Source organism: Musa acuminata, chromosome BXJ3-8 (assembly GCF_036884655.1).
Source record: "Musa acuminata AAA Group cultivar baxijiao chromosome BXJ3-8, Cavendish_Baxijiao_AAA, whole genome shotgun sequence".
In the NCBI taxonomy this organism is placed as follows: domain Eukaryota; kingdom Viridiplantae; phylum Streptophyta; class Magnoliopsida; order Zingiberales; family Musaceae; genus Musa; species Musa acuminata.
The window spans coordinates 42,992,731-43,006,615 of NC_088356.1; the positions used below are offsets into that span (position 1 = coordinate 42,992,731).

Consider the following 13,885-nt stretch of genomic DNA (forward strand, 5'->3'; position numbering starts at 1 on the left):
ACATTGAGAGTATTATATGTATGATGTGTCGAGTGGGGCCATAAGGTCAACCGGATGCTTCGTCAACCGAGAGGCCCACAGCTACTTGAATGCTGTACAACGTTCTAGAAGAAATAGGTATGCTGTTGGCATGTATGTCATTCCTAGATTATTATTATTATGACTATTATTTCTCAATCAATTAGCACTGGACACATTGATATGATATTTTAGCCTATGAATATGACATGCGCCCACTAGATATGTTGCATCAACATGGTCACGAAGACGAGAAATTTTGGGGTCCAATTCTATTCTTTCGAGGTGGACATTTGAAATGAGCTATGTGAGAGGAGTCATCTTCGATCAGGGCTAAATATAGTTTTGTTAATTTTAATTGAGCGAATGTTATAACATCTCTAATCTTATAATCATTGTATTTGACCATGATTAACTTCAAGATTATAAAGTCAATTATATTATATTAAGATACAAAATGATAGGATGATTTTTTTAAAATATTTAGTTTTAAGAAATTTTTATAAAACACCTCAACTTTTAAAAAATTTCGTAGATAACTTATTTTTTTTATAAATGATGATTTTACTCTTGATCGCCTTCGTACATCGACAATGCTTGCGCCCTCATCACTAGTTAGGTTCTGACCAATTATGCCTTCATCACCTGTTCATCGTCGCTCAAGCGAGCCCTTAATCACCTCCACCACTAGTTGTCTTCGTGTGATAACCACATTAGCCCAACCAAACCTATAAGGAAGGAGGAAGAATGGGGTCACATGTGAGGGCGATGAGGACCCCTAACTATACTAGCTCGAGCACATGTACGAAAAAAGAGAAAGGAGAAGGTCATCGATGATAAAGGAGGAAGACCAATAGCCACATATAAAAAAGGAGAGGGCTGCAATCGATCGTCGAGAATAGTGAGCAAAGAATGAATAGACTCGCATGAGTTAGCCTTGCTGATAAAGACTTTGATAGTTTCTCGTAAAGTTTTGGCTCGAATCTCATCTTCGTAGCTTATCCCTTTCTCAAAAATAAAAATCAAAAAGAAAAAACCAAAAAAAAAAAAAACAAACACTATCTTCTAAATTATTTTTTATTGATTCAACGAATGATCACTATCAATCACACATGATGAGGATAAGAAGAGATGGGGAAGTTGAAGACAATGGTTAGCTATATGATGGCAACTACACAGGTATATTAAGTAGTAGTATAATTATTTACATTCACTAATCAAGTTTTGGCATAGTAGTAGTTGACTTTATTTATAACTCGAGCAATTTTCTATATGTGAAATTTGTGTTCTTCATCATCATAAAGATAATTATTCTAAAATCATGAATAAAATATTATATCAGATTTTTTTTTTCGGAAGCTAGTTTTCTAAAGTTTTAAAATTTAGGACATCATCCAATAATTTTTATACCTAAGTCAATAGAATGATGATGGTGATGAAAAGACATGGTGATCAAATATCATCTTCACCACTAATCCACTATAAAAAAAAAATATCTAAGATCAATATAGGTTGATTCTCAGATGAATAAGACAATTCTAAAACAATGGCCATCATGCATCCAATGGTCATATGTGGGTCAAAGTTGGTGCTTGTAATATGCCCATTGGAAGGCCACAATCCTATCCAATCCATGGAAAGTGATAGCAAAACATGTGATTCTTAAGCAGTGGGTAGGATATTTCTTTGCCCACTGCAAAAGGAGGATAGTGACAATGGCAATTGGTGGTTTCAAGCATTTTGGTTGTATGCCAACTTGTGAACTAAGGGTTAGTTTATTTATGATGGGAAATAAAGTGTTCATCTCTTTTCCAAAGCATGACATGAACAGAGGATGAATTGCACATTCAATTGTTGATAATATCAATGTAGTTTTCTAATATTTTTAATTAAAATTTTAAACTCAGGAGAAAATCTAACTTATTTATGATAATATTTCGAGTCAGTAATTCAAACTTAATAAGTTAACGAGTTAGTTATATGGATTTATCGAGTTTATACACTGGAGTAGGATAATACTATATATTTTTTCTTGACAAGGACATAATTTAATCTCAATATCAAATCACATCAAAAGTGAAAGAATAAATTATTTTAGACCGATATGAATAGGGTCCTATAGATAATCGAATATTCTTGAATCGAATGAGAAAAAAATAATGAAAATGGAGAGAATGACTCAAGTGACAAATTGGACTATGGGAATGATGAAGCAAAACCTTGATTTGGTTATTAGAGAAAATTTTGGATGATGAATTTGATAAATTTTTTTATATATCATTTCAATTTGGAATATTGTCGACAAAAAAAATAAAAAAGACATAAATCCATTCAGTGATTTACAATGAAAACTTCTTTATTAAAAAAAATCCACCAATTTATGTATAATAGCATAAAAATCTTATCAATGGGCATGAAGATATCAAGAGCTTCAAATATGTGCTTAAATAATGAGATATGATGTATTGATTTATATTCTTAATATATTCACGAAGAACAAGCTTTAGTAATTCTCATTATGAGGCTCAGTTGTTTGCCTTCAAGGTTTCTTGTGATTACCATATTCTATTATTTTGAATCTTAGAGAATATGTTATGTCTTACCATTTCTTACTATTTCTTATCTTTTGAATTCTATTATATATTGATCTTATGCTTGAATTCTTACCATGAAAAAGGAAGGCAATATACAGTAATACTAAATCTTAGGTTAATAGATGGGATAAGATTCATTCATCTATATTACTAATAGTTAGTACATTCTTATTTTTCATTGTAATGTTGAATTATGCTAAATGTGAATGAATATGCATCTTGATAAGGAATATACAATTAGCCTATTATGTCTAACTTCACGTAAAATATGAGAGAAAAAAAAAACTTAAGTAACCCGATGCCTCCTACCCGCATGGATAGAAGTCCAAGAGATAACTCGATCTAGTTACTGAGTTGCTTCCTTTATAGAATATTTGTAAAAATATTTTTGAGAATCTAAGAGATAGCTTGAGTCTATTATGGGCTGTCTCCCTATGAAATATTCACATGAGTTAAAAAGCAATTAAAGTCGATTATGAACTATCTTTCCAGATATATTCTTTTTCGTTGATGTTAATATATAAATGTACCATTAACTCTGAATTTAAAGAGAAAAAAAAAGAGAGAAAAGTAACCTCAATACTAACTTAAGTGTCTGAGAAAACCACTCTCTATTCCGGATGACTCTGCATATATCGATCGGGACCACGTCATGTTAATAAAAACATGAATGGTATTTTTTTTTCTAACACACCTAATTATAATTTATTTTAAAATTTTATGAAATGCTAATCCTAAATAAATCACCACAACTTTTCCATGTCATCATCCCTTACGGAACATAAAAAAGAGTGGCATAGATGTACAAATTTTATCACCAACATGTAAGAATTTATGATTGAAAATATACTAAATAACTTGTCAAATGTTGTATATAGGAGCCTTCATGCCACCATACGATTTTATTAATCCGAGTGGATTCTAAAGGATATCTATAGGATTTTATCTTAGAAGCCTCATTTGTTTTAGTCACTTATGATGGAAGAAGAGTTGTCAATAGTAGGCTTTCTAAGGAGTTACTTTTCTTCTTTTTTATAAGGATCCCAAATGATACCTTCACAAAAAAATATCTTTTATTTTTTATTAAGTTATTATTTTTATTCAATCACTGTGAAGATATTAAAAAATTAAATTATAAATAAAAAATTAAATATTTTAAACTTAACAAGCATATGATCTTTTAAGAATCTCAACGATAATGATAACATAAGGTCCATCTAATTGATTTCAAATAGTTTGATTTCATGATTTTATTCTTATTATTATGTTTGATCAAGATTAAATATGATATTTATTTATATTAAATAAAGTCAACCTATGAGATGACATGGATGTACTCTCAAGGTGATGAAGGCAGCTTATAAGATGACGTGGAACGATGGAGCTTAAGATCACCGGGCCTGGGGGTGACGTCTCAGCCCATAAATGGGAGATGAGCTTGAAGCGAACACACACCCTGAGACCGTTCCATGGCGGCCGTGACCCGACGCGGCCGCTCCTCTCTCCTCTCCCGAGTTCTCTCCTCCAATCACTCTCCCCTGCGATCCCCGCTCTCCCATCCTCCTCCGCCCCCTCTTCCCTCACGCCTCTCCGCATCCGTCGCCACCCTTGAGGTTCCCTGGCTCGCTGGCGCGGTGCCAAGGCTCGTTTCGGCCCGGTGGAAGACGACATCCGGCTCGGGATACTCTCCTCTCAATGACCCCTCCCCTAACTGGAGTAATCGCCCTCCCAAGGAGACCATCCTCCTCGACGGCTGTGACTACGAGCACTGGCTCATCGTCATGGAGTTTCCCCAGGACCCCAAACCCTCGGAGGAGGAGATGATCGCCGCCTACGTTAAGACCCTCGCCGCTGTCGTCAGCAGGTCAGAGAATACCCTTCTTCGTAACTTAGGAAAAGAGTTCTTTCTCCTAAAGTTTGGATTTTGGCTTAATCTTTAGAGGTCATTGGTTATGGAATGATCTGGTTGCAGTGAGGAGGAGGCAAAGAAGAAGATATACTCGGTTTGCACCACGACCTATACGGGTTTCGGGGCTTTGATCTCCGAAGAACTTTCTTACAAAGTTAAAGGTATTGGTTTCAAGTACTGTTGATGTTTCTGTCTGCTAGAAATGGCGGATTGTTGAATCTTAAACCTTATCATCTCTTATCGGTCATTGCAGGATTGCCTGGAGTTCTTTGGGTATTGCCTGATTCTTATTTGGACGTGCCCAACAAGGACTACGGAGGTTGGTATCTAAAGTTGTGCTTCACTTGTTCTTGTTGGTTGTTTTTAGGATATTGTCTTACATGTGATTAATTTGCTATTGTTTATTTCACAAATGATAATTACTTGTGATAATCTCTATTCTCATGTGAATGCTGTAGGTGATCTATTTGTTGATGGTAAGGTCATCCATCGGCCACAGTTTTGGTTCAACGAAAGGCAGCAAACTAGAAGCAGGCCCCGACCCCGGTATGATAGGCGACGAGAGACAATGCGAGTTGAAAGAAGAGAACCAATGCAGAGGGGGAACTGGGGGCAAGATCAGAGTCAACCTGGCTCGCAGCAAATGCCTGAGAATGGGCCACCAAGAGGAGGATATTAAGGCTAGGTGAAGCTATTATGCATAGTGTTCTATTTGCAAAGTGGCTTCTTATTCTGACATTGTGGTGCTTTTTATATCATGTGAGACAGCCATCAAAGTAGATGCTCTGATTTATAGTATGATGTAAGATATGCTGCTGGAAGCTTTAATAACTTTGAATTGGCATAGAGGGAAAAGTTATTAATCCATAACTCGAACATATTCTATGCGGTAAAATTTAGTATTGCACTTGCTGTAATTTGCTTTTGGAGTTTATGTAGATTTGTTGTTTTTTCTTTTCTTCATCTCTGGTTTTCTATGTAATGTTGCTTTATCCTGTGTCCGATTTTTTTAATGTATGTTTGTTTCATCTAAAGCTGTTTCTATTGGAAAATTCTTTCAAGTAACCTGAGATTATATGGAAAACAGTCAGATAAACTCCAGGTTTTCTTTTTATTATTGGATTCAGGAGTTCCAGAGTCTCAAAGCAAGAATTCTTTATATTTAAATTTTCATCCAATGGTGGAAAAAGCTTCACATTGGACAGGTGTCCATTAAATCATTCCCCAATCAAAATCTTTTCATGATACTAGGGACATATATCAACCTGCATGTCTTAGTGGTGTTATCTATTTTACATATTGCTAGTTATGAGAAGCAGGGATGTTGCGAGATCTTTGTCCTGTATTCTCTGTGTTGTTGTCTCCTTTGCTTCTTTTTATTAGAAGAGGTTGATGTCTATTCACATTTGGTGGTACCCTCCATATTTGATCTGCATTTATCATCCCTTGAAAGTCTGAGTGCAGTTTGCTCATGCTGAAATTTTTATATAATCTTAGTTCATACAAACTGTATTCAGAACTCTAGTCATTATAAGAAAATAACAACAAATGATTTTTTTTTGCACATAATAGTCTTATACTGGCTTCTTGTGCTGTATTCTTGTTACTAGACAACTCAGCATATTTGTTATAAATGTTTATGCAGGCTAACTTGTAAGATTGTTGAAATAACAAACTGTTCTTCTTCTCATAGTTTGATAACCTGTCGGATCCAGACTTAATTGCTTGCAAATGAAAATATTTCTTGGTAACTTTCTATGCATTCATTTCAATATTCTCATCTTGGATGTACAAAATTTTTATACATATTTCCTAACTGCCCAATAATTCAATCAGTAAAGCATAATTGGCCTTACTGCCACTTAGGTTTTCTCTTTTTCTGTTGTTAATGTAAAGTGCAAATAATTGTCATACAAAACTTTTGATGTTCCTCTTTGGTATAAACACTTAAATATTAATTATACAAAACTTATGATCAATGTTTTTCTAGTTCTTTCTTTTGTGTTAGATAATAGATCCAAAATATCCATAAATATTATTTGTATAAAATGTTTGTTTATCCATTTAAATTACACAGTTTTTCTCATAGAAAATGTTAAAATTGGTTTATCTGAAATTATTAGTCCCTAATGTTTGTCATGCTTCTAGTTCAAAATCTTATTAGTCTAAATAATATATTTAGCAAACGATGCACATCATTAAGGCCTGTACTGTACTGAGTATGATTAGTAGTCATTCATTGTGAGAAAAGTAAAGACTCAAACAGGTTATTGTAACATTAGATATTTGGTAGATAAGTATGCAAGTGTTATGCTCGTGATTGTGTGTGTTATTTGTAATTTTCTCTACAATACATGGTGACAGTGCCCTTTGCTTATTTTCATTTCTAGCTGTGATTTTCACCGAAAAGGGCGGTTTTATTTTTGTATGGTGTGTATTTGTGATTTATATTCTTTGTAATGATTGTGTTACTACAATTGTTGAGGTTAAGTATATGCTTCATTTTTTACATTCTTATTTTTGATGTTCCTTGTGATGCCAAAGTTGGTGCTATAACTGAATACAAATTTTGGTGCCAAGTGGATTGTGGTATGTGACTTGTGTCTTACTTTCTGGCTTCTTTGGTGTCACAAATAAAAGGTTTTGTTTGAGACAATAGGTGTTATAACTCTTTGATTGATTAGCTAAGTTGTGGGAACTGCTTTATTCAAGCACACTTATATTGTTTATTGCATGTAAAAATTACACGTGTTGTCACACATGATGAAAAATAAATAAAAACATAATTTTATTATTTTTTAGATTATTTATTTTATATGAATTTCACATCTTAATGGATTTCCTCCTCTCCTCTTTTAAACCAACTCACTCATGAGGAGCGATGGGCAAGGGGGTGAGCAGGTGTGGCGGGCGACTAGTGAATAAAGGAGGGGAGGAGGTGCGGTTCGTGGAGTAGGCGGAGTACGAAGTGGTAGATTTCAAGGCAGGGTTTTATAGCGATGACAACGAGCCCTTCGACAGGGTGTTGGAGATCTTGGCCCACGCGTTCTCATCGGAGAGTGATAGTCTACACTTGGACATGATGGAGCAATGGGCAATGAATTTCGGGAATGAGTTATAGGTGGCAATGAACTTATTAGTGAATGAGCGGGTGCGACGAGTGAGCAAGTGTGGCAGGCGAGTAGAGGAGGGGAGGAGGTGCGGTTCATGCAGTTAATGGAGTGCGAAGTGGCGGACATCAAGGTGGGGTTTTATAGCAGCAATAGGGTGTTGGAGATCCTGGCCCATGTGTTCTCGCTAAAGAGCCGTAGTCTACACCTGGACACGATGGAGTGGTAAGCGATGGGCTTCAGGAAGGAGGAGTTACAGGTGGCGATGAACCTATTAGTGAATGAGTGAGTGTGACAAACGAGGGAGTCAGTGTAGCGAGCGACAATCGATCAAGTTGTAAAAAAGGAGGAGACGAGGTATTCGATTAAAATGAGAAGTTTATATAAAATTAATAATTTTAAAAAATAAAAATTATATTTTTATTCTTTTTTTCGTGTCTTCTTTTGTGCATGTGATAACATATGTTATTTTTTTTATCGTCAACGATGTAAGAAGAATAAATATTAAATATTTTACTTTCCTAATATATCAATCATAACTAATCGCATAAGGTAATATGTAATTATCCTTTATTTGGAGAATAAAGGGTTTGTATCTTTATAGTTCTCATAAAGATTACAAAGTATTGATTCATGCTTTACTCCTGTCATTCTCAACGCGCATTCAAGCTTGATGGTGAATTGAACCGCTTTGTCTTGTTTGTGCGTGCGATCTCGAATCGCGATTGATAAAACCGAGCCGGGCCGAACCAGACCGGACGCACCGCTCGATATCAACCGTCAGACTGCCCTCGCCGATCGGACGTTTTGTGCCGGCGGTAATCAGTTCTCCCTGCGCCACTATGAACTTCGATGGCAACAGCTCCCACCGGGCCCCCTCCTTCGATACGGACCAATTCGATTTCGGCCTCGGTGGCTCCACCCGCAGCTCCGCGTCCCGCCCCCTCAAGGACCAGAAATCCAGCCCCTATGCAACCCCAGCCGCCGCCTCCAGGCCCACCGCCCCCGCCTGGTCGCACCAGCCGTCCCGGTCCTCGTGGACCCCCGCCGCCCCCTCCGTAGTAACTGGCGCTGCTAGATCTGGCAACCTCGTAAACGCTCCCGTTTCCATGGTCGGTGATATCTTCGGCAAGACATGGGCATCCGCTGCTCCTCCTCGTTCCGCCTCCTCTGGTATCGGGATTCCGAAATCGGACCCAAATCTCTTCGGCGATCTCGTCGGATCCGCCCTTGGCCAGGGCCGCAGCGGATCTAGCAACGTCCCCTTGAAGTCCGCTGCCCCAAGGAACGCCTTCTCCATGGGTAATTTATCTGATTCACTCCCTCGATCGACCACCACGACCGCGGCTTCCGCGGCGAATAGTACCCCTATGAGACCTAGCAGCTGGGGATCTGCGGATCTTCTTGGAAATTCCTCATCTTTTGCTCAGCCTGATCCTAAGATCAGGACAGCTATGGGAGGTGGTGGGCAGCCGATGGGATCGGCAACTGGGGTGCGGCCGGTGACTGCTAAAAGCGATCCTTTTGATTCGTTGATTGGCTTTGGATCAAAGCCCTCTCCGAAGGCACCAATGTCATCGGTAAACTCATCCAATGTGAGCAGTGGCAACTCTGTTGCTGATGATTTCCCTTTTGGCGCGTTCCAGAATATCAATTCGATGAAAAACGCGCATATTATGACGCAAGGTCAGAGCTTTTCAGCTCCACCACCACCACAGCCAACTGCCTCCCCTAAAAATGGCACAGATCCATTGGATATGTTCTTCTCTTCACCTGCCCCTGCTGCTGGAGTTGCTCCAGAGTCATCAGTGAGTCAGCAATTCTCTGAAATAAATGACTGGGACTTGGGTTCTGAGTTTGGAGGGCATGAAACCTGTGGGCCGACAACTGAGCTTGAAGGGCTGCCACCGCCACCGGCAGGCACTACTGCACCAGCAGCAATGACTAAGGGATTAGACAATTATAAGCAGGGGCAATTTGCAGATGCTATCAAGTGGCTTTCGTGGGCAGTGGTGCTATTGGAGAAGTCTGGGGATAATGATTCGTTGAGTGAGGTCTTGTCTTGTAGAGCCTCATGCTACAAAGAAGTTGGTGAGTATAAGAAGGCTGTGACTGACTGCTCAAAGGTATTTACAAGTCTTCAAGCTCTATTTTTCAGGTTTTATCTTTGTGAACTAAAACATCTTAAATGTTGCTGGTCTGTAGGTGTTAGATAAAGACACCACAAATGTCCCAATGCTAGTGCAACGCGCTCTTCTGTATGAGAGTATGGAGAAGTACAAACTTGGCGCTGAAGATCTGAGGATGGTTCTGAAAATTGATCCCGGTAACAGGCTTGCTAGAAGTACAATCCACCGTTTAAAAAAATTTGCCGATTAGAGATCAATTTGGAGTTTTTGCCCTCCTTCCTGTATTATTACTGAAGTTATGTATATGAAGCTGTAAGGTTTTTATTTACTTTTCAATTGGCAACATTAGATTGAAATAATTTCATCTTTGTTTTTTGAGAAAAGGTTTATTCTCAATAAACATCTTGGAACTTTTAACACATTTTGTTCAATATTGCTGTACTAAACTTCTCTATTTTGATGATTCTGTTGTTAAGCTGCACATCATCTTCTCTTCATTGTTATTGCATGCTTAACAATTTCTTATGTAAAAGCTGACTAGTTTACCTACAAAAACAACAACCAAGATCCACAATCAATAGTAATATCCCAATTATTTGGGATTGGCTACACTGTTCTTTTCCTTGAGGCAATAATATTACTTGAGCATATTGGTTACATGAATAAAATAATTATCCTGTTGCACCTTGAATTTTGTTCAACATGATCTAATTAGTACTTTCTGCCTGCTTTCAGTCTCTTGCATTGATCAGAATAACATAGTTTTTCTTGTATCAGAATATGCTCGCAGAGCTTCTTGGGGTTATGATGTTCGTCTATGATATATGCCTAGTCATATGGCTTGTTCATTTAGTTAATTAGGATTATGGTTAAAGTTTTAATAGTTGGAAGATCCATAATCAGCAATCACATAACCCAGATATTTAGAGTGGGATGATCCTTGAGATTGTTTATGGCTTGTTCATTTAGTCAATTAGGATTATCGTTAAAGTTTTAATAGTCAGAAGATCCATAATCAGCGATCACATAATGCAGATATTTAGAGTGAGATGATCAGTGAGATTGTTGTCAATTGAGATTTTGAATTAGCCAATCCTACACCAGATCAGACTGGCTTGTCTTAATTGATTCTGCTTGAATCATTTATTTTTCATTGTGTTTTTTAAGGGTCACAAGCTGTCTTCTTTAGCAAGCAAATTGGTCAGTCTTTTTCATTTCATTTTCCTTTTTCCTAATGAAAAGCAAAAGCAAAAAAACTCTACATTTTTTTGCCATGAATGCTTATTTCTTAACTTCAAGTTTCTGATCTATCTAATGTCAAATCTTTAGTTCAGGCTGTCTTGTTTGAACCTTGGTTATGATACATAAGGATTCTTAATTAATATCACACATCCAAATCTCAGTTAAATGATCCAACAAAGATAGGGATCAGTCAAACTTCTGAAATGCCTATTGTGAACCAAATTTATTAATGTAATCAAGTCATTTCTTACTCTCTCTACCTGACCTAACCGGTCCCTCTGGAACTTGATCTAATTTTACCAAAACCCTCCTATAGCCAGTCTCTCCCTTTTAAAGTCCTCTCACGTATGGAAATATGCTGAGAATTAAACCCTCTTTGTCCTTTTCACTTCTTTGCGCCTCTCTTGTAAGGAGGATAGAGGCACTTCCCACTTACAAGTCTAGTTTGAGGGACATATATGAAATACCTACCATTGAGGCATTGAGAGATAAGTGTCATACTTCCTATTGCATATTTGAAAAACGGAAAATGAGTAAATTTGCACAAGCAAAAATTAATGTTAGGCTACAGGTGGATGACTGAAGGGATATATTTAATAAGTTTCATTTGTGTAGGGATACCTATAATATTTTAAAGTTTAGAGTGATAATTTATTTTATTTACCTTATGAGCTAATTAGCAGCAGCAGCAGAATCATCATCATCAGAGACACCTTCTCCCATCAGTATAGGACCCATTATAGAGCAGAACTCAGGGTTGCAAGATGTTCATTGGATGACATGAAGCTGTGATGGGTGGGAACCTGAGATCAATTCTATCTAGTGTTGCCTTTTCAACCCAGTCAGTAAGTGTGCTCCTTCTATCATTCATGTAATGGATGAGGTTGACAACCCTACCTGAGTTGCATACCATTTTGTACTAAACAAGCTTGTCATTGCATTTTATGAGACAAGTTGATCCATTGGAGGATCATGAAAAATCATGTGCAGGAGCTCCACTAGTTAGGTTTTGAGATAAATGTGATTTTTTTGTCCCATATATCTGAGTTCTAAGTTCCATTGACCCTAGGTTTATATTCCTGCAATTTATTGTTAGTTCTACTAGTTAGGTTTTGAGATAAATGTGAATTTTTTGTTCCGTATATCTGAGTTCTAAGTTTCATTGACCCTAGTTTTATGTTCCTGCAATTTATTGTTCCATTCTCTTTCTTTATCCATTCCAATTCAGAAGGATTACATTTGTGAATTTTATAGTAAATATATGTTTCTGAGTTATGTGGCAATAAAATTCCAATGTTGCATCACACAAATATCTTAATGCAAGACATGTATACTTTTTTATAGATCATGTTGGTTAACTATTTTGTTAATTACTTTTTATTTGTGGAAACTATGTAGCAATATCTGTAGAGTGTGTTGTTGATGCTGCTGATTCATTTTCTGTATATAAATCATATGGAAGGCATATCTAAGTATGTACAGGCCAAACAAATGATTTGCAAGTAGACTTCCGCAGGCAATATGCCTCCCACCATATCCATCTTAAATGCTGTTCAGTTGATTTAGATTAGTAGGTAATAGTACTACATGTCATGAATACTACAGATGGAGACTATTTTATGTCCATTGTGTGTCAATTAGTGTGATCAGGTGAAAGAATCGCCAAGTTATTACGTTTCAAACTGTGTTCTCGACATGTTTGATGCATGCTGTTTGCTTGGGGTGTTCTACTGCTGGATGATCTTCGGATCTCTGCATTACCAGTAACGTGGTTGCTAGCTATTAAATATTCGAGTTGTCTAACTTACAGGATTTGAAGTCAATCAAGATAGGTCAGGACATTATAAAAAATCACATCGGGGGATACTTGACTAGTACATTAGCGAGGGTTCTAAAAATTTGATCGATTGAAATCATGATAATGATAAGAATGATTATGTGTATCATTCGATCATCAATGGGTTAGGGTTGTGATTATGGAATAACAGCTTTGTTGAGATAGCTTCTTTATCAAATGCATAGTTCCACTTTGTGGGGTTGACTTGATATCTCCATTGATGTTATATTGTTGATATTATGGAATCAACTCTTGCCTAACATATCATCATCTTTATCGGTGTCATAGCATTGATCTCGTGAAATTAAGTCTTGATTGATATATCCATCGAATAAGTGTGACGTTGCTTATGCATCATGCTCTTCATATCAATTGATATATCAAGTTTCTGCTCCCCGGTCACGATCATGTCTAATTATTCTTTTATATCACTCGTTCACAAGGAAATCGGCACGTAATTAATATCGTATTGCGTCGCGACAATTCATGAAAGCTCTGTTTCGTTCTCAAGTAATTCGACAAGCAGTAAAAAATAGCAGAATCTGTCACTATGATTCAGTGAAAGCTCTGCTTTTCTTGTCGGCCGAACAACGAAAGCCCTGCGAAACAACAAGTTGGCAAGTGTTCTTCCATCGTCGACGTGGATTTGACTTACAAGCCAATGAAGTCGTCATCATCTGCTCCAAATAATCTCACAACTACATCGATCACTATTCCTTAGCATTGGTGCGGTCAGACTTTTGATTCTTGTCCTGCGAAACCATGTCGTGAATCGATACCGACCTTTGTGACAATGCACGACATGACATGCAGTCGTGGTACAGCCAACGATGCGCCGGCAGCATCACCGTCCGTCTCCCGTGACACCCGATGTCAACACCCATCGCAAACCCACACGCATCGCGCAGTTCCAACGCTCGACTTCCGATGCTAACACGAATCTCAAAGCCACATGCATCGTCCAACTCCAACCTACGCCAAACGGGCACCACAACCTTGACCCTCCGACCCCGTACCTCAAGGCAGCAGGGCCCCACCTTTGGACC

The 13,885-nt window shown here is 37.6% G+C and overlaps 2 protein-coding genes across 2 annotated transcripts; both read left to right on the forward strand.

The window, feature by feature from the left end:
• The first annotated feature begins 4,012 nt into the window (after positions 1-4,012).
• Positions 4,013-5,484, forward strand: LOC103995301 (multiple organellar RNA editing factor 3, mitochondrial). The gene is made up of 4 exons (XM_009415862.3): positions 4,013-4,476; positions 4,585-4,682; positions 4,775-4,840; positions 4,980-5,484. The coding sequence occupies exons 1-4, from the start codon at positions 4,082-4,084 to the stop codon at positions 5,198-5,200; spliced, it is 780 nt and encodes a 259-aa protein (XP_009414137.1). The 5' UTR covers positions 4,013-4,081; the 3' UTR covers positions 5,201-5,484.
• A 2,829-nt stretch (positions 5,485-8,313) lies between these two features.
• On the forward strand, positions 8,314-10,179 carry LOC135645921 (uncharacterized). Its single transcript, XM_065164823.1, has 2 exons — positions 8,314-9,757; positions 9,837-10,179. The coding sequence occupies exons 1-2, from the start codon at positions 8,474-8,476 to the stop codon at positions 10,008-10,010; spliced, it is 1,458 nt and encodes a 485-aa protein (XP_065020895.1). The 5' UTR covers positions 8,314-8,473; the 3' UTR covers positions 10,011-10,179.
• The last annotated feature ends 3,706 nt before the right edge of the window (positions 10,180-13,885 follow it).